We start from the raw sequence: 25,816 nt of genomic DNA, 5'->3' as shown, positions 1-25,816 counted from the left end.
TTTTTCTTATTTGTGAATAGTCTTTATTAATTCCTTCATTTCAATACCATTGATTGTAAAGTTTAGCAAAGTTGTGAAACTATTACTGGTGATGTAATGTTGAAGAATAAAACAAAAAGCAAAAGCGTTTTCACAAGTAGTCTTAGACTTTTGGACCTCTGATTGCTCCAGGAGATCCTAAGAGGAGCAGGCACACAAATACTGATGCCCAGGGAGAAGCTCTGCTCAGGGTCCTGCCCTCCCCTTACACACAGCTGTCAACCACGAGAGGGACAAGAAACAGTGGAGAGGACACAATGTGTGCGTGTGTATAAAACATATCACAGGAATTATTAATGTAACAAAACCAAAAACTAAATTATGCATTTATATACAATAGCTTGTGTGTTTAAGATATCAACTGTAAATGCACATGAGAGCCAACATCCACTTTTGTAACGGTCCAAGAGAGGGCAGCATCACTGGACCGGTGGACGTCAGCACAACCACCAGACCAGATGAGAGCGGCCCATGCCACTCTCACTTCCTACATTTCCATGACAGCACATGTGTGATAGAGTTCTAAAGATGTTCACCGCAGACATAAATATGAACTGATCCCTATCTCCGGCTTCAACAATGTAGAGAAAGAAATTTAGATAAAAACAGTAAACAGAAAAGAATGTACAGAAACTCACTTAGAGAAAAATAAAGAAATGCGAAACATGAGAACTTACTGTAAGAAATTAGTAAATGCAGGAAAATCGTAAATAGACAAAGAAATGAATAAAGAAAAAGTGCAGAAAGACAAATTCAAAAAGACAAAAAGAAATGCAGATACATAAATGCAGATATACTGTATATAAATGCATAAAGAGAAAAAGAATAAATGCAGAAAAAAATCTAATGCAAAGAGAAACAAATGCACATAAGATTGCAAAAAAAAAACATACAGAATGAGATTGCAGGAATATGTAAAGGGAAAGAAAAGACACTGATATAAAAGCAGAAAGAGGAAAAAAGAAACAAAAGAGTCCTACATAGCCTCCAGATTTCATTTATTGGGTAATATTGCATCTGACTGATTCACCCAGAATTCACAGAGGCAAGCGATTCTCAACTAGAGTTCACACCAGGACTACACACAGCAGGAGCCGCTCGCTTCGGTTCAGAAGAATCAGAGGAAATAAATCAAGCTGACAGAGGAAGGGACACTTTAGGTGACAGACAGATAAAGGCAGTCAAAAAGTGCCGCACAGAGTATTAAATCTGAACTATATGAGACCATAGACATACTTCCATGTCTGATCAGAGACTATGAGAAAGAAGTTCCATGCTTTACTCACCGCTTTGTATGTTTTCTTCTGTCCGGCGTGTTTGGGTGCTTTGGCCAGGTCGGAGCTGATCTCCACGTGCATGGCATAGATGATGTCATAGAAGTCCTCCACCACAGCGACCCTCTTCAGAGAGGAGCTCTCCGGCCCTGAGCTCCCATCCACACACTAAAAATCACACAGAAAAATAGATATTCATAGATAAACAGTCAAATAGTGATTATCACAGCACATAAATCTGTGCAGTAAAACAACAGGGTTTTGGTCATATGATTAGAGATGACTATTTTATCTTTTAAAAATAATTCCTTTGTTAAATGAATAAGAGTGCCAGAACAAGTATGTGTGTGTTCAATACCAGACTCTCGTTTAGCCGTAAAGGATTGAAGACCTTAAAGCCATTTATGAATACAGTTTGGATTTGTGAATGTTATCTTCTAAGCATAAAAGATCACTTATGAGACCAGCACTACTGTCAGCTGCTAGGGGCTAGCGGCAAAAATAACATTGGCATCTTATTTAAATAGGTTTGCTTTAAATATTTCTTCTTTTTACATGGAGTTAGATAGATTAATCCATGCATATGTTGAATTTTTTAATAAAGGTTTTGGAATGATCTTCTTTGGTAATGAATGCCATCCAATCAACATCCAATGTACAGAACCAAGTCCTGCCCAACATTTCTTTTTTGATAATATGGCTGTGCATCACAATTCGGAAGAAAAGATCGGTCTCTACTTCACTGAAACATTGTAACTTTCCAACATTATTCCTCTTGAACAGAGACAGGGAAAATGAGGAAAAATTAAATAAACAATATGTTAAACAACAGTAAATAAAACCATTCATAATACAAGAACAAAACCGATTTTAAAATGATCTAAAAACAACTCTGCAATACAGACAAAGGCTTTGATTCTCAGGAGGACTTTTTAAGAAGGCTGAAAGAGGAATTCTGGGAAGAATCTCCCCTCTCCCATATAAGGAGCAACGCTGGAGAGACGAGATGTTTTTCCTTAGGGGAAGAAAGGGTCAGATCACGGTGAATGTGATATATACTTAAAACAACTATAAAACAAACATCTTGGAAGATTTATTTCCCCTGTATTTCTGCATTGTCATCAAAAAAAAAACTACTTTATTTGAAAAATTACTTGAAATAAATGTACTAAGGCAGTACCACGGTTCAGATGGTAATACTTTGATGATCATTAATATGCTTTGGTTCTTGGAAGTATTATCATCAAAAATATCTTTTCATATATATATGAGGGTCATTTATATGACCCTCCGCTTCCATCAGAGGGTCAGCCTCGTTACCACGGTAACTCCTTCATGCCTCTTCAGTAGGTGTGTGGGGCAGTAGGGTCATGTGACACGCACAGAACCTCCAAGTCAGTGCTGGACTAGCTAACTCAAATCACCATCCGCATCTTCTATTCCTTTCACTGCCTGCATCACATGCAGTGATGCTCTTCCCTCACTCAGACCCAGGGCCACGGGGTTGCCATGGCAGCTAGGGTGGATCTGCAAAGTAGTGCCTCACTGACTTTTAGTATTAATCATAACATATATTCCTCTTACAAATCATTGTGTTGTGGTATATGAATAGTTCTACTCTAAACACGAAACTAGGAAAGCATTCTGACACACAATGAAGTGCTGAAGTAATGGAACAGGCGCTCACATGTTTACTGCTGGATTCCACTCCACTACATTAACTTCAGGAGATAGGACACGTGTGCCAGGCTCTGCCAATGGGTGTGTGTGTGTCTGTGTGTGTGTGTTAGAGATTCATGTTGCTGTAGCATGATGCCGCTCGGCCTTCAACCCCCCACCCCCCTTTTCCCAGCGTTGCGGGGCACATCAGCGGCCTGGGATGATAGTGTGTGTGACAGCAGCAGCCCAACCACACGCGCCAATGTGGGACACGGGAGGGAGGGGGTCAGCGCAGCACCTTCAGGCGCAGCAGACAGGACACTCGTGCACATACTCTGCATGCCCATACTAACACACAGGGCACACCTCAAGGCATTGAGGACAGGACAGAGAAAGAACCCCCCCCCCCCCCCCCCCCCAAAGCCTGCACAGGGTCAAAGTAAAAAGATTTTTTTTTTTCTCAACCACAAACATGGTTGCAGATTTACAAGGGTCCAGATTCATTCATCTTTGGTAGATGCTAGTCAAATTAACCAAATGTTAAAACATACACATGTACAAAAATATTTTACCCACAAAGTACCAAAAAAGCTCACTTTTATATAGTTGGGCAGTTTAAACCGGTCTATGATTTTAGTGTACATTACTAAATATCCATTAACAGGCAGGAGGGAACCATTTCAGACTGCCTGAAATGAGCAGAGGAGAATTACTCCTTCACTCCACCTCTATAAGCGGATGCTTGTGCCGTTTTTAAAGCCTCACCCTTTTTCTACCTCCCCCATTCCCATGATTTCTCACATATCCCCCTCCATGAACACCAGCACCTCTAACCCTGAACCTCACTGTCTTCTCCCTCACTCCATCTCTCCAGGCCCTCGATCCTTCCAGCAGCACCAGATAATTACAGCTTTCCCTCTTTCCCTTTTAATCCCTCTCTCCTTTCTGCTACTCTGTTCTCTCTTGCTTCCACTCCCAGGTCCCGGACCAAACAGCCCTGTTGCTAGGAGACAAGCTGGGTCGGAGCAGGAGTGGCAACAACGGCAGCTCCCCCATGTCTCCACATCTCTGGAAACAAGGGATGGAGGGATTGGGAAGAGTTCAGTGGAGGGGAGAAGCCCTTCAGACATGTGTGCTCAGCCATAAGGAAGAGACAGACACCAACCCCCCACCAACATACAGACATCCAAGCAAACAATAAAATTATAAAACTGCAGAAATTGGGACTTGCTCACCTGCACAACAAGCTCAGCATGACAAACTAAGGGCGGAAAACCTGCTGATGGTGACAAACATTAACGATAGTGAAATACAGCAGACAGGGCCTGGCCAAACCTGTCTGCCCTAATTTCCAACAGCGGGCTTGTACCCTCTCCAGGATGTGTGCTTTATGTTTTGGCACACATCCAGAAGGCAGAACTGCTTCAAGTAAATCTATAGTTTTAAAGACATTTCTGTGTTTTTCCTAGAAAACAGGACAAAAAAAATATTTACAGAAATAAGAGGGAATGTGTGGCACAGGGGGTGTGAAGAGGGTTTTATCTGTTGAGGAGAGATGGACAGGATCGAGTGGGAGTGAAATGAGTTTGACTGGGTTAGTGCTAATTGTGACAGGCGGTGACAGTTTATAGGCTAATCTTGGCAAACGGCTGCGTAGATAAACAAACTGACGGCTAAATGATGGAGTCCGTGCGTGTTCACAAGACTAACGAGAGAGCAGGAGGGGAATATCGCACATGCATCTGCTCGTTCCAAACCCCTGTGAGCGTCCCACAGAGGCAGCATTTTAAGGCGTCATTGGCAAGCTCCTGCCCTGAAGACCATTCAAAGATGTAGCAAACTTAATTATGCAGCCTCCTAAGATACTTTTGTTTGTCCAAATTTTAAAGGGGTCCTATTATGCCCTTTAGTACCGTGTACTAGAACAGCCTCTCACACTAGGTTGTTCGAAAAACATTATTTTTCACATATTTTACATAAATCACAACACCTCGCTCCCCAGTCTGTCATAAACGGCTCAATAGTTCCTATATCAACTGAAGGCCTGCCTTCTGAGCTGGGCCAATGTGTGTGTTGTGATTGGCAGCACTTGGCGCCTGGTCAGGAAAAGTCACGATCCTTACCATATCCACCTGCAAGCTTAAATACTGCGTCAAAATCAGTACCAACTAAAACTTTATTATTTTACCCAGTATTTGTGTGCTGCATTGTTATACTTAATAGAAAACTCTGCCAAATCCGGACATCATGGTTTCTTTACACTAAGAAGAAAGGACAAAAGTTGCCACTGGGGCTGTATCTTTTCAAAAAGGTAAACTTTTGTACACTTTAAGTACTAATATGTACCTTTAATGTACCAAAATGGTCTCTTTAGTAGGGCTGGACGATTATGGCCTAAAATCAAAACCTCGATTAATTGAACATTTTACCTCGATTACGATTAAAGAAAGATTATTTTGTTTCTGTTTTGTTTTTTTTGCCCTCATAGTTCACAGACAAGGTTTGTACTGTAAGCAGGGCCGTAGCTGGGGTCAGCGGGGCCCCGGTGCAGGTTGTACCAGTGGGCCCTGTTTGAAAGTGTTTAATTTGTATGTTCGTTCTGTTTATTTGTTTGTGCTATTTACACAGTGTTTACGTTTGTTCAAGTTTGTAAGTGTCCAGGTACAGAAACCGAATAATTAAATGTAAAATAGCACTGTAAAAATTAAACATACAGTCAAACCAAAATTTATTCAGACACCTTCAACATTTCTCACATTATCAGTTTATTTGCTATAGTTTAGAAAATGGTAAGAAAATATGACAAGAACTCAAGATATTAGTTAAAATATTAGTTAACTTTGATGGAAAAATATGTAATGGATTACAATCAAACAAAACTTCATACAACAGTCAATACTTTGTTGGCCAATTACCAAGCAATGATTAATTGTGTTTAGTCTGTGGTGTGAAAAGGTTGAATTAGCAATTCCGCTAAGGAGAGCTCAGTTCGGTGTTACCGTCTGTGAGACGCGGCTCTCCCTCTGCGTGCGCACCGAGCACAGCGCGAGTAACCAGCTGCTCAGTTCAGCTTTTCCGCATCTTGTGTTTGAATGCTTTAAAGTTTTTTGAATGGTTAAATTGGCAAGTGGCAAAGTTTAATAACACGTGAAAATGATACGCTTTCATGACGACACGCAGCAGCGTTCTGTCAACTGTCCTGAGGATCTTTTTAGACTGACCTCAGACAGACGGTTGAGATCGACTATTAAAGGTGGGATAGTTTTTCCTATTGAAAGCGCGATCTGACATCATAGCTCACTATCAGCAGTTACTTTATGTTCGTAACATTTCTTATAGATTATTGCTCGGTGTAAGAGATAAATAAAGATCAGATAAAGATAAATTAGCACAGTAACGTACCAGTACGAGTGACTTGTGTGAATTAGTCATACTGTCTCTATATTATTGTGAAGCTGTGGGTTGTAAATAGCCTAGTTCCTTCAAAAGTAGAAAAATATGCTATAATAAATTGAGATTCTAAGCTACTTTAGTAATAAATCACAGGACAGCGCTGACAACTAGTTTCTGTGTTGCTCTGTGCGCACGATCTTCACAGCTACGGTTTATATGAGTGTTCGTGCCACAGTGCAGCTGCGCGAACATGGGAGCTCGAAATAATAATACACATCCGACCGTCTAATCGCTTGAATGTCCAAACCATAAAACAAATACAACTGACAAAGTTTAGTGAAGACGCAAGGCTCACCGCTCGCGCGCCATCACTATGTGTTGAACCGGCGTTCACCTCCGTGTTTTGCTTTTATGCCACTGACTGAACGGGACAGAATAATGTGGCTACACACACGGTAGTATGTTTTTAAGGGGGAAGTATTAACAGGATTAAAAAACTGAAATAACCGGCATGGGAAAATTAAGTCGGTTATAGGTTCTGAATTTCGGTTTCGATTACTCATCCAGCCCTACTCTTTAGTACCTTTTTTTCCTGAGAGTGTACTTTTTGAACATATCCAGCACATTTGAAAAATACCGTGATAGTACTGATAAACCATGATCATTTAGATCACCATAATCATAAGAAATTATCATACTGTTACTCTAGGTAGTGTTTGAGTTTTGTTAGTATTATTTTATAGAAACAAATAATTGGATTAAATAAGTTAACAGGTTTTTGTTTTAGTATTTCTATTTATTTTTAATAAATAAAAAATTTTTGGTCCATCATTGTTTTTTGTTTTGTTTCTTCACTATCCTTGCAGGAGGAGTGCTATTTGTGTTGCTATTCGTGTCACTTGTGAGGTTCAAATAACAGTAAGGATACTGCCTTAAGGTGTATTCGAATTAGCAAAAAAAGACCATTGTCTATCGTCAATAGTGTAGCTATATATAAAATCAAAGCTAACACAGCAGTCACTTTCAAACAATATAGATTTCTGCATGGGGAACTTTAGTGTCACCCAAAAATTCCCATTTTGTGGACTCCTATTGGAATGCCATGATTTCACCTAAGAAATTTCGGTGAACAACAGATAAAAGTGACTGCACATTTAGAAAACAGCTGCCCGTGTAGGCTGTAGTAATCAGGGCATCTCACGAGCTTTCAGAACAGACCTACTCTCTTGATCTGCCCTCTCTCAGTCCCATAAGGCTTTTCAAATATATACCCTCAACTTTATTTCCTTTCCCTTATTCCTCTCTCCATCTCTCCTCTCCTTATGCACTATGGCCATGTCGTCCCCCCAGTAAAGCATGCAATTAGTTTGCTCGATGAAGTGCTGTGTATTCTATTGGTGAAGCACATTGACATTGGCCATATTAACTCAGAGAATGAGCTGTGTGTGTGTGTGTTGGAAATGAGATTGGACACACACTTGGGGTTACACTGCTCCATTATGACTTAAAGAGGCCACAAACACACAAACCTGAGTGAGTGCATATGCAGAGTGAATGATAATGCACTGCAAATGACAGTGTAGCGATAAGGCACACTGTAACTCAGAGCCTGGAGCCAATTAAAACATTGTTAATTTCTCCTGCTCTAGAGCACCGAGACTCTTCACCATGGCAACCGCAGGAATGCAGGGAGACCAGTATACGCAGCCACTCACCTCACAGGCTGTCCTGCAGTCACTACAGCAAGCAGACGCAGTGATACCCTGACGGTGGATATGAAGATGAGTGACTGGTTGTAGTCTGTTAGCTCTTGTATTCTCAGCAGTGATGCAGCTGCAAATAAGAACCCAGGCCAGATAAGCAGCCAGTATTGGAGCGGTTGTTAATTATTAGCAAATTACTGTTCTTTTTTTCCCCAAAATCTAACAAAAAACACTAGGTGCATTACACTTTGCTTGCTTTGTAAGGAATGCGTTTACACTGAAAACTCCATAAAAGAAAAAGTGCACATTAAATATGAGGATGATTCGCATTCACAAAAAAAAAAAAGAAACCATCATGCATTCAACTGTCACAGCTTTCCTTGCAAGGCAGAAGGGACAGGGCTAACAATCTCTGATGCTGGATGACCAAAAAAAAAAAAAACACCTCAATTCATACACAAAACTGTACAAGTATATACTAGATGAGATGAGACTAGATGAGCCCCAGATACAGACCCCCTGTAAAGACCTTGTCTCAGACGACCACCGGGACATGACCACAGGAACTAGTGGAGTCCTCCGCACAATCTGACTTTGCTGCAACCTGGAATTGAACTGCTGGTTTCATCTGGTCAGAGGAGAACTGACCCCCCCGACTGAGCCTGGTTTCTCCCAAGGCTTTTCTCCATTCTGTCACCGATGGAGTTTTGGTTCCTTGCCCCTGTCGCCTCTGGCTTAGTTGGGGACACTTCATTTACAGCAATATCATTGACTTCATTGCACAAATACTATTTAAACTGAACTGAGCTGGATGATGACATCATTAAATTCAATGGTGAATTTCATCGTCAATATTGTATTTAAATTACTTTAATTACTCGGTCTGGTTAATGTCTAAACCAGATGTACACCCTTCAGCTTAAATCAACTTCAATTTTATTGTCCTCCGGCTCTGCTTTGTAAATATCTGCAACATTAGCATTGAAAAAAAAATCATAATGTTTGGCCTCTGAAGATCGGTCACTAGAAGCACACAAAAGCTGTACACGGTTCTCTATATTACCGCTACATCATTTATTTCTGAACCTGGTTCCTCCAGTAGTTTCAGTCGCATAACATTAATCTCCTAGTTAACAGGAAAATTAGACATTTCTCTGTTCACGGGTGATAGATGAAACTAATCATTTTGTCAGCTGTGTGTATGCATTTCTGCTTCCAGGGTGGTGGAACTACACTTCCTCTTCTCTCGAATTCATAAATAAATCACTTTCTCATTCTCATCAGTCTTCACAGCTCCCCAGCTGAATCTACAGCCACAGATATGACTGGCCTTCTTGGGAGGCCAAATTATAGAGCATGCTTCAAATGAAAGGCGTGGTTTTGTGTGAAGGCACCTTAGATATGAAACTTGTGAATACCCCATGAATATTCAGAACCAGTCACTCTATTTGCAGTAATCAAAAGTAGCTTCACACTGACTTCATTAAAATCAATTAGTTCCACTATGATAGAGTGTGACACCGTGCTCTCTTCTACTCTCTCATTCATTCCACACACAACCTCAGTGTCTGTCAGTGTCATGAGATCAGTTTATTAGCGGTGCATGCTAAAGCTAATGTCTAGCCTGGTCATACCTTGTTTGCAGTCTTGTTTTAAAGGGGTACTTCCAGCTACTTCCAGCTAAGACCAGCCAACCAACTTAAGGTTTTAGCTGGAGGTTTTTTCCAGTAAGGAACCTGTTAGCAACCAACCAAAAATACCTTAGAAACAGCATATCAACACACAATGCACTTTCACAACTGCATAGTAATGCTTTACCAATGCTATAGCATCTCAGCAGCTGACATAAACCTGCTCATAAAGCGCTTAGTGAACAGACTATCACGGTCCTGAAATGAACAGCCATTAATTTAAATAAAGTAACATATGGTGTTTGGCCAATCATCATCCTAACCATTGACTCTACTCTTCAGCACTACTGTATTATGTAAAATTATATTTTGCAGGACATTCCCATATACTTTTGTTACATAAGGGGCAACACTTAAAAACAACACTTTAGTTGCCTAACATCGTAGTGCCCGTTTTATGACATTTTCTTCAAACAGAGTTTGCTGAATTGTGTGACACAGTTACCTCTATGAGCTCTTAATGAAATCCCACAGAGAAGAGGATATTGTGTGTGCACACTAGAGACCACTAGCTGCCCTGCAAACATGCGTATTGCCCCTTAAGCAACAGAACAACTCTGTTCCAATGCATTCATCTTTTTATCAGCTTCTGCCCTCTCCTCTCATCCCCCTCTTCCTTTGCTCCTGTTAGCCTGAACACTCACTACAACAATTACTGCCGGAGCTGCATCTACAGCTGCTCAACTAGCAGAGGGGGGTCAGGACCACTGTGTGTGCGCGCACTGGTTATCTGAGGGAAGGAGGAAAGGACGACAAGAGAAAGAAAGCGAGAGGTTTTCTCAGGTTCTCTCATTGTTGCGAAGCTGAACAGACCGAGAGCTCTTGATGAGCAGTCAGTGGATGTGACAAACTCTTGCTCTTCACTTGCTCTGAATGATTAACCACTCAGAACATTGTTCTTATACAACACACACACAGACACACCTCTTACCAGCTGGTCTTCTAAACCTGCTTTTTGTGTGTGTGTGTGTGTGTGTGTGTGTAAGAGATATGAGCCCCAGGTAACAGCGACTGGATGGTAGAGGGTGCTGTGAATAAACTCATCTTTGGTGGCCACATGACCTGGTCATAATTACATGAAAATGTCTTCCAGTCCATTTCTTAGGTAAATTAATCATTTTAGCAATATGGCTGATAAGTGATAAATGGCAGATAATAAAATGTTATACTATTTTGGTAACACAACGGGACCAGTTCTCACTATTAACTAGTTGTTTATTGGCATGCCTATACTTGCTGTTAAGTATTTACTTTTCCTTATACATGACCTAACCCATGACCAAATAAATAAGTGATATATATATATATATATATATATATATATATATATATATATACACATACATACATACACACACACTTTTTTATTGGGACAATTTTAGTTTTCAAAACAGGTAGAAGCAGCACAACTGAATAAAAAAAAAAAAGAACAGAGTTATTGAGATGCTGACGGCACAAAATGCTGAAAAAAAAAGCCAGCATGCTCGTAGATAATCAGAAAAAAACATGTCACAGCTCACTGACCATCTAGGCAAACACTACAAAAACACCTCCCACTCCAACTGCTAGGGCATGGCCCATGATGATGACAAAGATCACAAGCACATTCTCTTCTGTACACCTGCACATGGCTGACCACAAACAACCATCAAGCACTTCTACCCAGTGTGTGCCCAGGGAGGTGCTTTCAGTAATACAGAATCATTTAGCTCAGCATTTGGGTCTCCTTTAGGGCACTGAGATGAATGGACTGATAAAACAGGCCATCACAGTTGAGATGCTGTCTTAAACACAGAAGAGGCTAGACTACACACAAAAATGTACAACTGAGGACAGAGAGAGCTATATTTCACACATATTTAAGTTAGTGACAGTGAGTTCACGGTCTTATTGAATATGATGCAATAAACTACAGTGTACCGCAATAAAATAGCAAAAATCTTTATTTCGGGTGCTCACAGGCTAACGTTACATGCATAAACTCTAGTAGTCTGATTCATTCTATGAGCTCATTCTTTTTAGTGAATCAAAATCATACAGAAGTGTAGCCCAATTCCCTAAATTAATGACTCTTAAGGGCCGCTCACACCAAGGATGATAACTAATGATTAGGGCTGTCACTTTTTATTCGATATTCGAATATGCAATCGAACATGACGTGAAATATCCGTAATCGAACTATAAACAATAAAAGCACTTCCTGGGGGTCGGGCGTACTGCGCAGACTCAAACTGAGCTTGATGACATAAATGTCACGTGAGCAACCTGTAAATCTTCTAATCGCTGTGCCAAGAGAAATCTGAATCACCCACTGAATCTTGCAGAGAAGGAGAGCGTGAACAGGAGCAAATTTTGGTAAATATTCTGATTAATTATCTCCCTTGACTTTATGCCTCCACGTCCCCCCGATAGCCTCATAGACAGTAAAAGATTGTCTGCGAGCTTCTCCTCCTGTCCATACGGTAATTTCTCTACTGTGCGACAGAGAGTCGCTGGTTATGATGCAATCGTTAGCCTATTATTTACAAAAACTGCTTCTACGGGGCCATAACGTAAGGTCCAAGGTAATGGAGCCTTTTATACATTTTGTGTTTCTTTAGAAATAATTAATGGACAAATGGAGTCTTTAAACGCCTTAGATGTAAAGTTATTCGCTGTCAAAGTGACGCCAAAATGAATGGGAGTCAATGGGATGCTAACAGCAGGTGGGGGTCCCCTAGCCAATGGCGGTGCCCAGGGGTGCTTCAAAAAAAATATTAAACCCTGTCCCCTGATTGTAGCGTAGGCCCATGACCAAATCACGCGAATAATAGCTAGGAGCCAGGCACGTCTGTGCGCTCTGAACGCGTGTTCTCCACCGCGGGGAACATTGTAAATAAAAAGAGAGCCACACTTAATCCAGATCAAGGTGATAGACTGGTGTTTCTTGCAAACAATATTAAGAAATTAATTAGGCTAGGCTATATGCATTACTCCTATAGGCTATAGATTCTCACTTCCTTGCCCTACACCACCCCACAAAATAAAAGAAGCTTAAGGACAAAATACGCTAAAGAGAGAACAGCGTTCTTCTGCAACAGTTGCTTAGTGTACTCCAAGAAAGAGAGGGAAAAAGGGGAGGAAAGAGAGGAACGTTAGGGGCTATTAATAGTGTCCACAGACGTTGGTGTCAACTGCATGTGATGCCTGTGTGACTGTTTCCTCCAGCCTTCTCTTTCTCCCTCTCTCAACAACATCATTTCTTCTTTGTCCATCTCCAGAAATCCCCTCTGTGTTCCCTTGCTCTATCTCATTGTCTTTCAGTGGCATGAAAACGTTTTTTTGATTCTTCTCCTCTTTCATCCTTCATCCCTCACACAACTCTCCCACACTTTTCATACATTATAAAGTAGTGCAACAGGTGACCCCTTTACATGCGTGAAAGATGTCTGCTGGATTCACACCATTTTAAGCGGTGTGTTTTGACGGTGTGTGGTTTGAGTAATACAATAGAGAAAACCGTTTGTCAGTCATTATAACAGACTGATCATTATCTTCAGACTGAGCTGCGGATCAATCCGCTCTAACGTCAAAACTACTATTACACTCAAGCACACCAATGAGAAGTAAACATCAGACTACAGGACTAATGTGGTAATGGTAATGCGAACAAAGAACGTTAAAGGGATAGTTCACCCAAAATGTAACATTTTATAATCATTCACTCCCCCTTACATTGATTCAAACTCCAGTGCCGTTGCTATTTTTCTAGGGAACAAAAAAGTAGAACTTTCGTAGACATTTTTGAGGCTACTCTTCCTTATCTCTAAAAATGTACATTCGCTCAGGGCTGCGGAGCACAAAAAGCATTATAAAAACACCACTGCTTCAGAAAGTGAAAAAATAACAGCATATGGGTATGGAACAACATGGATGAGAGTAATGACTGAATTTTAATTTGGAGTTAAATTATTCCTTTTAAATTCAATCAAGTGAATTTCTAAGTCACTATGTGACCTTTAACACGATTCCCATTAGGCTGGAATTTGTATTACAAGTAAAAGATTCTGTGATCAAGATCTTTTGTTACCTGTGCACATTGCAACACAGTCCCTGCACCGCTAATCGAATGGTGAGGGTAACACTTTCTCTCAGTTTTTCCTATTTCCATCAATTATCCCCCCTGAGTGAACTAAAAGAGAGGCAGGTCTCAAAGAAAGCAGAACACACACCTACCTAAAGCAAGAGAGAGTGAGCAAAAATAATATTTGAATACGACAAATCTGGGGCATGCTCTTGATTACGAAGGTACACAGAGCACGTAGGGTGCATCCATCTTAACTTTTCCATCATGTTTAATCCGTGAAATGGCCATAAGATAAATCTTCATCTGGGCTACTCATTATTATTTCAATTGTTTTGTTGAGAGCTGACCTGCTCACCACGTCCTTGCCTCTCGATCTCTCCCAATTGCTCTCATACAAACACACATTTCTAACTTGCCTTTTCACCAATAATACCACACACCACCATATCATCTCATTAGGCTACACAGGTGAACCAAATTGGCAGGTGTTTTGGGTTTAGCAAACTATTATAATAACGTAAACGGCTTGGAAACCTGAACTCTTCGGCTCAGAAAAAGACATTATGAAGATCATTTGATAATCATTTGAAAGATAAAGCAAGCACAGATTATACAAGTCATTCTTATAAAATACATGCATATTTTCTGTAAAACAGGTCTAAATATATAAATGTAGTAAAAAACAAATAAATAACTAAATAAAAAAGTCAAGTTTGAAGCAAATATCATTCTATTTGACTAAATGCTTTTGCTAATGGTTAAAAGCAAAAAAAAAAGAAATGCATGATTGGGGGCAGAATAAGCAGATTGTAGAAATTCTTATGAATTCCCAACAATTTACTAACTTTAAATAGTTACAAACTGACATGAGAGTATCCAACTAACCCTACACAAACACATGGGGATCACTGTACCATAAAGATGTCTGAAATTATAAAAAGGGAGGCATTTAAAAAAAATGTAGTTTAAAATAAATGACAAGTTCATAGAAATGTACTCATTGTATTCATGTTGGGTTCCTACATTTATAGCAATTTCCACAGGTAATTTAATGTACTAATTTTAGGAATGTCAACTGGTTTAACTTTCAAGTGAAATGTACCAAATACTTTTCATGCACTTTTTGTTTACTCAAGTTCAAAGGTCAAGGTACAATAATTTACGTTTTATAAAGTCAAATCTATCAACAATCATATTTCTCAAGTTAACTCCATCTGACCCAAACAAAATGTGCATTTCCATAAAATGGCTTAAAATTTGTTATGCTTTTTAAAGGCACTCATGAGGGTCAAAAGTTGTCTTCTCGGTTGTCTGGTTTTCTTGTCAAGTGACAACAAAGATGTCTTCCTGCATGCTGGTTACACTACACTTACTTTTTAAAGCCATATTTTTTCACTGCTGATTTACGTATACAACTACTTTTAATAATAAAAAAATATATTTATAAAAAATAATTATACAATATAATAAGTATTAGGCAGCGTCTATTTATAAGTGCAAATAGCATTTTCTTTATCGATTTTCTATTTACACTGTGCAAATGGCTATACACTGTTAAAATAGCAGGATTTTCTGTTATTTATGCTACATATTGCAAATAGTGGCAATAATCTGCACCTCTGTATTACATTATTAAACCGTATACAATAATAACACATTGAGTGTAAATTATTATAATTTTATTTCAATTTATTTAATGGATGCATCATATTGGGACAATAAATCCCTAACCCGATATATATATATATATATATATATATATATATATATATATATATATATATATATATATAGATAGATATATTAACCTTACCAAGTATTCCATCTTAAATGCACATTTCAAAATACATTTGATTCGTTAGCTCTACATTTCAATAATTTCCTCAATGACTGATAGCGATAAACAGCTTCCGGACAATCGGGTGGCAGAGCTGCCGTGAACAAGTGGTTACCAAAGACCCGAGAGAGACATGAGCTCAACTACAGATATACAACCCTGAACGAGATTCACCGGCTGCGAGGCGCGTGAACGTGCACCATTATGCGCGTGGCTCAGAATTTGCATAGGCAAATATCGGGCACTATTACGCGTTTGATTAGCAGATGGGGAAAAGAGCACCCGTACTAACCGTTGCCTTGATGGGGACGTACAGGACCGGTCTGTCCGCTGCCCCGTTCTCGTTCGGCTTGCCGTCAGTGTTGCCCACCTGGAAACCTTTAGATTTGACCCAGAACTTAAATTTGGCGTTGATGTGGTTGCTCTCGACATAGACTCCATTCGAGTCGTCGCTCTGTAAGAGGGTCTGCAGAATCTTGTTGTATTTTCGCCGGGTGACGGTCTTTGTTTTACCGGAGTCCCCGTAAGTGCGGAGGCACCACTCCTGAAAATCACCCAACATCTCCGCCTCGGACACCGCGGGGCTTCGGCTCCTTCTCGTTACATCCACCCGCTTTTTGGTTGACATGGCTTTTCTCGGTCCTCCTCCGGAAAGAAAGAGGCTTCGGAGATAAGCTAGATTTAGATAGTTCCTAGAATTTTTATCTTTAGATTTAGATCTTACCGTGAACACAAATGAAAATATTCTAATTCTAAGACACGACTAAACGCCTTTGTATTCGTCTATCCTCGCACCTGTTAACGGAGCCGTTTCTTCTGTCCCACAGGATGGCAAACAAATATCAGTCCCGCGTCTCCTATTGAGGAACTGAAAGAGGGGCTGTCCTACAAACGGCCACCTGTAAGCTGGAGGCTAATTAAACCAATCTGTCATTCGCCTAAATACCCCAAATACGACGATTAGACTGTGTTAATACGCGTAGGAGCCCAAGAATTGCTCATAAGGAGGAGCGAGTGCTCCTCTCGGCGGTCGTTGAAGCTCGCTCACCGGTCGCTCAGACCTGAAATCGCTCGCCACCTGTTAGAATGAGCTCGAGCCTCGACGCTCGGCGCGCCTGCCACTGTCCACGAGGAGAACGGGATTGTAACGTGTGTAACGTGAGATATGAGGCATAGGAGCTGACCCTCGAGGCGGTAGGGTGGATGGGTTTGAGTGGATTCCCTTGCGCGGTGGGACGGTTCAGATCCAGGAAGTGCACGCGTTTAGATAGCCCAAATCTACACAAAGCAGATGTGTGTCCCAAAGAAACCAGTTTTCGACCGGAGGTTACTGTTTGTTTACATGCTATTTTTTATATATATATATATATATATATATATATATATATATATATATATATATATATATATATATATAATTTATTAAGTGTATCCAGGGTAAATCGGTGCACTTACATTTAATTATTTTGGATAACTATTTTTTTTAGATTTGAAATACTGATTACAGAAACAGAATGTGTCATTATAAAGTACCAAATGAAAATATAAATAATAAGCATTTAAATATATATGTAAAATATATACAGTTTCATGTCTACTCTGGTGCTATATTTGATTTAAGGGTGTTCATTGCAGTGAACGGACATCATTTTCAATAAAAAGTTGATTTCTGGCAATGTGAGCTACAGACACCGTTGGCAAGGCAAAAAAAAAAGAAAATGAAAAGTTGAGCAAAGCATGCAAATGAGGAAAGCAGGAAGACCTATGGGAAACAAACATCATAGCGACTCCGAGACCTTCAGTGTGAACAGGGCTTTATGCTGATACAAAAGCAGCATCAGAGCTACATGTGATATAGGGGCTGAAGTGGGTCAGTGCATGTGCATTATAGACTTAAATGCACTATTTTGTATTTACACGGAATTTGGAGGCGAAGCAAACCTGTTCAAAGCATGCTTAAAGTCACCCCTAGATGTCAGCTACTTTTTCTAAAAATTGAACAGTTCCATGAAGGTCATGAAGGAGAATGTGGCAAGAGATCAGTTTTTTCTTTAATGTATTTAATGCTACCTTCAAGTGCTATCTGACATTTAGATGTTGCGAAAAAATGAATGAACTTGACAGTCACTACTTCAATCGTTCTCCCCTCCACTTTAAATACAATATAAGTAGCTTTTGATCAATATATAAGCCAAATGTATGAATGTAAATGAAATGCCACTGTTAAAGGCCTGGAGCTCGTCCAATAATAATAAATGACTGACTGGAAAAGTCATGGGAAAAAATGATTAAAACAAATAAACATGTTAATCATTAATAAAAAAGAAAAAATGTGGAACCTTGATGACCAGATGTTGTGAAGCAGGTATTTTGTGATAAATTTTCATATACATACATGTGCCCTGAGGACAATTGTATTGATAATGAGAGGTTGCTTCTTCATATCGGAGACTCAGTGGAGCTCTTTAAGTACCAACATAGTCTCAGGTGTCTCTCCTAAAATGGCTTGAAATGTAAAAGAAATAGAGAAATAAAACCAGACAACTTTTTCCCAAAAGAAAAATCTGATAACTGGTGGCTTCAAAATAGTCTCCCAAGATCAAAAGTCTCCATTTGGGCTCGGAACAACTGAGAAATCTCCTTATTGATTTTTCACACACACACACACACACACACACACACACACACACACACACACACACACACACACACACACACACACACAGACACACACACACACAGACACGTCTGCTAGAACAGTTTGATCAAATAGGCTTAAAGAATATTTCAAATAGATTAATATTAACCTTTAAATCTGAACTCTCAGCTCAGGGAAGTTCAAGAAACATTCCTAGAGTAATCATCCAAGTGACTTAGAGAGAGAAATACTACTGCAGATCATGAAATAATGTGGGCGATCAAGGAGACCTTGAGTGAACAGTGAGCATGTACGCTCTGTGCAGGGCTGAGTGTGTTTGTGTAACTGTAAGTGCTGTGTGTCTGAGTCAGACACAACATACAGATACACGTGCAGTGTGCTGAAAGCACAAACAATTGTGTCATAGTTGAAAAGAGCTTTCATAATCTTTTACAAAAATCCTAAGTTCTACAAGGTCTACAAAAATGCTAAGTTCTAATTTAATAAAGGTTTTTTTTTTGTTGTTGTTGCTTTTTTCTATTAGCTTTGAAGCCATCCATACTGTAGTGTATTATAAAAAGTACAAAAATGTGTATGGTTTAAAAATAAGTTTTCCAGTAAAACAAACAAAATATTTTGGTGACTCTTTCAGCACTACACATATTTTCATCCAATCAAATGCCCCCTAGAATGAACATGCCCCTCCCCTGCTAACTAGCAACTACCGAATCTGCTTATGCACTCTTTTCACTTTTGGGAGTGTATGTGAATGTAGTGTGTGCATTTATCTTTATTGAGACTCTTTTGGCTCCATAGTGTAGCAGGAGAACAGGCAAGCTTTGGGACAAACTGCCATGTCATAAAACTGCACTCTGTCACAGAGTTACATGGATTTAAGAGATGCGTAACTTTAATTTTTGACTTTTTTTTTTTTTTTACTGATAGGTCTGACTCTTGTACACACCCTGAGGCTAAAAGTTCCCTCTCAGCAAAAGTTAGCAACAGGCACAGGGAAACAAAGCACTGGGTAGAGCCAGCTGTATTGAAATAGCCTTTTGCTTTGGGAAGTGAAAGTGGGTTTCAAAACTGACTCCCTCTCTGCCTCTTTTTCCCCTTTACAGCTATGGCCCAAGAGAGAAGCGAGCATCTGCTTCCAGAGAAAAGTGGTCAGTCGTCTGTGGTTAGCCCACTAAAGCCTCTTCCCTGAAATGTTTGTCACTCCGTCTGTTGAAATCACAACTGCTGGTTTGGGCCGCACTGTGTTCCGGTAGGCCTCTCAGACACTTACTCTGTCCTCTGGCACTGTTTGAATGGTTAGTATTGAGCAGGCATGCTTCAAACTCAACCTTCACTGAGATGCCTTCTGAAATGGAATTATATGGATGTATAGTGTGTTAGCTTTCGATTATCCTGCTTTTCAGTATGTGTCAAACATCTCATGGGACTGGACATATGTGTATGTGTGTAAGGCTCTGCTCTGTACAGGACGGTGTGTAAGGGTGGGTAGTTATGTCTATCTGTTGCTATGACTGCAGTCATCAGCAGAGGCTGTGAGTGGGTGTAGGGTACAGTGTGCTGCTTATCCCTGCTGACTTACTTGTGAGCATGGGTTTGTGGAATCCAGACTGCATCCGTTATTGCAAATGTGAAATGTTTTACGCTGATCATCTCAATCCTGAAAATTGAGATTTCAAATTTGACATTTAATTTGACCAGTCAATTAATAAGCAGAAATTTATTATAAAAAACTTGCCATCTTCATTTCTATTTCCATTTACTAATATAAAATATTTTTTGTGGATTTTTTTATTGAAATGTATGCATTGTTGTTAAACAAAGAAATATTTTGCATAAAGCAAACCATGAAAGGTGAGTGATTAACTTTTGTTGTCTGTAAGCTAATTCCTACATATATAGTGCCTTAATATTACTGAAAGACAACACAGAAAATGTAATTTAATAATTTGATGAAATCATTTACAGCAGACTTCCCAACATTCCATACCTCTTTACAGTGTTTTAATAAAAATGAAAAATGAAATGTTAAAAAATAAAATGTAAACATGAATAAAACTCAATTTAACATATTTAAGAGCCCTTAAAAAAATTAACAACATTTTTTTTTAACTGTAATGTAATAAAATATTTTGTGATTTATGTCGCCCGCATCTATATATTGGTATGGAGCCATGCACATGACATGCAGAAGAAAAAAATTATATTGTGACTAAAAATTCATTGATCATTGATACAAATTCTTAATAACCCCATGATTTGTTCATTCATGGCCATATTTTATAAATCTTTCCCTCATGCGGGACAAATCGTGAGTTGCTTTCTCGCTTTAATTTGAACTAAATTAAAAAGGGGGAACAAATTAGTACAGGAATTAATTCATGGGAATTAAATATGTTTTATATAGTTCTCAGCATATTGGAGAAATTGAGAACTATTTTAGATAGTGTAGTTACATCATTTTCCACTAGTGGCTGCATCCGCTAATGCATACTCTCTAATTGTGTATTTTTCTTATGCCACCATTAAATGTATGTTTTATGTAAAATGTAGAACGAGTGTGTAGTACGAAGGTAATCTGGATGTACTCCATTCGTCATGTGACCTATACCAGCATCACTTCCATCACTTTAATCACAAATCCTTTTTCCTGTGGCCTCATGGGTTAGTTAAGTGTCCACTAGATATGCACTTCAGAATCTCGCAGGAAAAAATAGGTCATCAGGGGACTTTTTGCCCACTGCTTTATGAATACTGTGAATTTTGACGTGCTATTTTGTTCACATACTGTTTTACTATATAGTAGGGAAATATGCAATTACAGATGCTCCCCTGGACACCTTGCATGTAACTAAAAGCAGTATGGAATCATCCTATGACATAAATATCTCTTAGCTTATAGTACATTTTGCATAATTGTCACCCCACTTAACTATAAAGACTGAGAAGGGACCATTCACCGCAAATGTTCCTGCATCCGTTCGGTTGCGTGCCAGCAGCTGTTATATGCACACGCAGATCACTAGCCTCATCTTTCACAGGAAGCTGAACGGGGGAACTCTAGAGATGTTTGTCTTGAATGATATCTCATGTGTCATCACATGGGCTTAGTGTGGCTGAGAAATGGTTGTGTGTGTCAGCGGTTGAAAATAAAAGTACTGAAATTGATTTGGAAAGATGCGATGTTGAGAATGACAGGTGTAGAATGAGATCGAGGTAACAAGACAATATTATTGCAGAGAAATCCATCTTTTCAAAAATGAGACAACTTTCTTGGGCAAGACATCTGACATCAAACCATTTTTCACTTAAATATTCAGTGAGGCTGTCACATTGTTTATACCCTGACATGTGCTCTGCATGAATGCTATCACAAATACAGGCTAACGGATGATCTGTTCTCATTGCCGATTCATTGTTTGTCTGTATTGCGGTGTCCCAGTGGTTGAAACTATGGCAGCACTGGTCTCTTGAAACACTGTGGAGCCAAACACCCATCAATCCCATGCGCTGCACCTCATTACCGGGCTGTCCTAAGACTGTACAGGACCATAATAGCTGTTTAACGATCCTCTATCCATCTTCTATAATCAAAATGGTGCCTGGAGACACCAAAGACCTGGAATGCACTTCAAATGTATGTGTCATGTTGCTCCTCATGGTCTAGGAGAATAAAAAACAAGCAATCAAGACGCTAGGATCAGCCACCTCTTAGCATTAGCTAAGCCTTCCTGACTTCTAAACTCTGTTCAGTACTTTAGATTCTTTCCAGTGACTATAAATGTAGCATTTATGTCTCTTAGAAACAGCCTTAATATAGAAAATGTTAAAAATCAGCAAGTACTGAAAAAATCTTTCAGTATGCATTCTTTAATGTTAAATTAAACCTAAAAGCTTTATTATATATATAATATATATATATATATATATATATATATATATATATATATATATATATATATACATATATATATGGAAACAAATAAAAACAAAAAAGCAACACTGAAGAAACAAACAGACACAGCACAGTGCTAAAAACATCCATCTGACACATTTCTACATAGACCAACAATTAAGAAATAGTGCTGACTAGATCCCATCCGGTGTGAAAAGGCCCCTTACAGCAGTAGTGCGAGACCCTCAGTGACCTATAAACCACAGTGTTAACTGCAGTTTTAGCATCTATGCTAGCAATGTGCTCGATAAACTGTAAACTCATGACTGAGTTTGATTTTGAATATCCGTTCTCAGATTAAGAGCATATGGCCAACCAGAAGTGCTTTGACCTTCAACACCCTGGCCTGCTGAGTCATTAGCTCAGTTTTACACAGTTTCAACCTTGTGCAAGAAGATGTATGTGAGAAAACGGTGACAGGCTAGCCTAAAGGGCAACCAAGAATCAACCAAAAAATCACTCAACGAATGCAGTTTTTATTCCTGTTTTGATGTATTTCCTATTAAAACATGAAGTTGGTGTTGCTATATCAAAGGGCTTGTCCTTTTTATTAGATAATAACCTTTAGTGTGTATAACAGCAGAGAACCATGATTTGCTATTTATATTTGCAATTGCTAGTCTGTGGCAATATTTGATCAATTTCAGCATTGTTTTTGGTTGTTACATTGTATAACTACTAAACCTTTTTTTTTTAATCAACTTTCAGGTGTGTGCTAGAATATAAATGGCCTCAAAGTCAGCTGGCTTAAACCACAAACAGCAATTTTGTTCAGCTACAGGGAACAGATGCATTCATTTCTATGTATAAGTCATTTTACAATTTAAGGTACATGTAATGTCCTTTGATAATATTTATACTTTTCCACTCACTCAGACATTTCTAAATCTAATCAAAATATTTTATTTTGTGCAAAATATTATGTCATGCACGCAAAAGTTACTAACTGAGCCACTCAAAAAAAAAGGTTTACCACAAAACCATGTGACCAGCATTGTATGATTTCATTGTCTTCTGTGGGGGACATTTTGAAAACATTAAGTGTCCTCTCAATTTTTTCAATATTTTATCTACAATAACATACTGTCTACAAATATAGTACGTAGCTGATAATCAAGTATATTTTGTACATTGTTATGGTTTGAAATATTTTATGACTATAATCCACACAAATTTGAGGATAATATATATATATATATTTATATAATGTTCTGTGTGTCTGTGTGTGTGTGTGTGTGTGTGTGTGTGTGTTTACTTATGAGGGCCAGCATGAATGAGTGGAAACTAAATTTCTGTAAATTTCAATATAAAATGTCAGATATAATGATGTAGATTTGAGATTGATTCATGGAAACACCAATTCAGAAACATCTGTAAATATCCACTAATAAACACATCCCTCTTTTTGGATCACCACCCACAATTAAAGACTTCCACTTTCCTTTTCACACTTGGTTAGTTTATCGGTCCTTTCTTTATCTGTCTGATATTTGCCCCTTACCTGCGTTCAGTATGTGCCCTGAGGTGAAGCTAGCATGTCCTGCTCTTACAACTGCCTGCATCAAGGTGTTTAAAGACAATGTGTGAGAAGCACTGTTAGATGGAGAATTCAGTCATTCAGGGACTCTCTCAAAGCCAGTCCTCTTGTTTGTCCCCTCCCTTTTTTGTCCGTTTTCCTTCTTCTCTGCCCAGTTATTCTCCTGAACATTTGAGAGAAGAGACAGAAATGTCTTTCTTTCTTTTTACTTCTTTTCTGCACGGGCGTAGGTTATTCTGAGCAGGTCATCACTGCAGGAAATGTTTTTTAGTCTTATTTGAAGTGCTACAGCACTGTGCTGGCAGCAGTGATGCCCTTGGCCTCACCTTGTGATCCTTTTCTAAAAACTTCAATTAGCCTCTCTCTCCATTCTCTTCTATGTGCACATCCTTTACCCCAGCTCCATTTTTTGCAATCTACCCTTCATTTTCTTCACCCTGATTTGCCCTTTCTTTCTTTTCTAGAGTTTTGATTCAGCAAGACACTTTAGTAATGAGACTCATACTTTTAAATGAACATTATAGCCAATGCTGACCTCTAGTGTCTAATGCATCAAACTGCAATTAATCAGATGTGGAATTCAAATCGATCTTGAGCAGGAACAAAACCCCTGTTTAGGAAAGGCACTTTGGTGTGAATTATACATGCTTGCATTCACCATATTATAATATGTGCATACTTTTCATATAACATATTAAATACAACACAAATGTATTATTATATGATAAAAACACGCGTGTGTGTGTGTGTTTGTGTGTGTATATACATATATATATATATATATATATATATATATATATATATATATATATATATATATATATATATATATATATATATATATATATACACACAAAATTTAAGGTGTAATTATATATATGATTCACCTTACATTTCTTAGTTCCCAAAAGCAGAAATAATTTATCCATTTATAAGTGTAAATTTACATTGTATGATTTATCATATATTATTATAATAGAACTTAATGCCATTTCTGGGATTGAAATTGAACATGGTGGGAACGCAATGAAACCTTTCCATATAGTGAAATATAAAAAGTGTGGATAATACATTATTATATTATATTACGAGGTGTTGGTTATGCTTTTATCATTATTATTAAAATATATTATACACTATACTATACCCAAATATACAATATATTGTATATTATTACTTTTGATTGTGCATAATATAAGCTCCAAGTAGCTCCTCCATAGTGAAGGAGCAAAGTCTTCTAATGGCTAAATGTTTGTAGTTTTAATCAGTTCTCAGTTTCTTACAACATACATTGCTGTTGAGTGAATGAATTCTCACTCTGGGGGAATAATTCTTTCAGAATAGATGGAAACAAAAGAAAGGTGTTTTAGAAAGTGTGTGTGTTGGCATTGGCAGTATTTTCATGCCCTACCCCCGACTGCTGCATGAGGCTGTGGGGAGGGGGAGGGGTCAGCCTTGGGACAGGCCCGGGTGCCAGTGAAGTGGAAGCAATGGGATGGCTCAGTTGCCAGGGCGATGAGAGAGGCTGGAACCTAGGTGAGTGGTAACTAAGTAACAAGAGCAAACAATAGATGAGAGTTAGAATAATGCAGAAATAGATATACAATCATTTCTCTCTCTCTTTTATATCAAATCACATGATTGTGTGAGTTTAAAGAATACACAAAAGCAAATAAACACTGTGCACCTGCATATCTCTACTGGCCCGTGTTAATATTGAGGATGCAGATCACACTTTCATGATGCATACAAATTGAGGCCCTTCTTCCTTCAAAGCAGCCTGCGCAGACCGCCTGTCCTGCCCAGATTAGGGCCGCAGCGCCTGGGGTGAAATACTGCAGGAAATGCCCCTGTGCACCACAGCCCAATCTACACGACACAGTTATGTCTGTGGTCTGCACCCCAGAGGAGCTTGAAAAAGGAACCATCAATTATTCTGCAGTTGACAAAAGGCTGAGGAGTGTGTGTGTACGCGTTCATGAGAACAGGACCGAGTGAAAGGAATAGTC

The 25,816-nt window shown here is 38.9% G+C and overlaps 1 protein-coding gene across 3 annotated transcripts in view; it reads right to left on the bottom strand.

The window, feature by feature from the left end:
- LOC132129421 (nucleolar protein 4-like) overlaps positions 1-16,808 on the bottom strand; it is a 97,328-nt gene extending 80,520 nt beyond the window's left edge. For 2 of the 3 annotated variants that reach the window (XM_059541007.1, XM_059541008.1), the window contains exons 1-2: positions 15,955-16,808; positions 1,326-1,481 (exon numbers count right to left, since the gene is read on the bottom strand). In XM_059541007.1, the coding sequence (XP_059396990.1) occupies positions 1,326-1,481; positions 15,955-16,290 (492 nt within the window). In that variant the 5' untranslated portion in view covers positions 16,291-16,808. Of the gene's footprint in view, positions 1-1,325; positions 1,482-13,974; positions 14,144-15,954 lie in introns of those variants that run through there. The other variant, XM_059541009.1, reaches the window with a different exon arrangement.
- Positions 16,809-25,816: the final 9,008 nt, after the last annotated feature.

This window comes from Carassius carassius, chromosome 46 (genome assembly GCF_963082965.1).
Source record: "Carassius carassius chromosome 46, fCarCar2.1, whole genome shotgun sequence".
Lineage (NCBI taxonomy): Eukaryota > Metazoa > Chordata > Actinopteri > Cypriniformes > Cyprinidae > Carassius > Carassius carassius.
The sequence above is the reverse complement of the archived record's forward strand: the minus strand, read 5'-3'. Positions and strand labels throughout refer to the sequence as shown.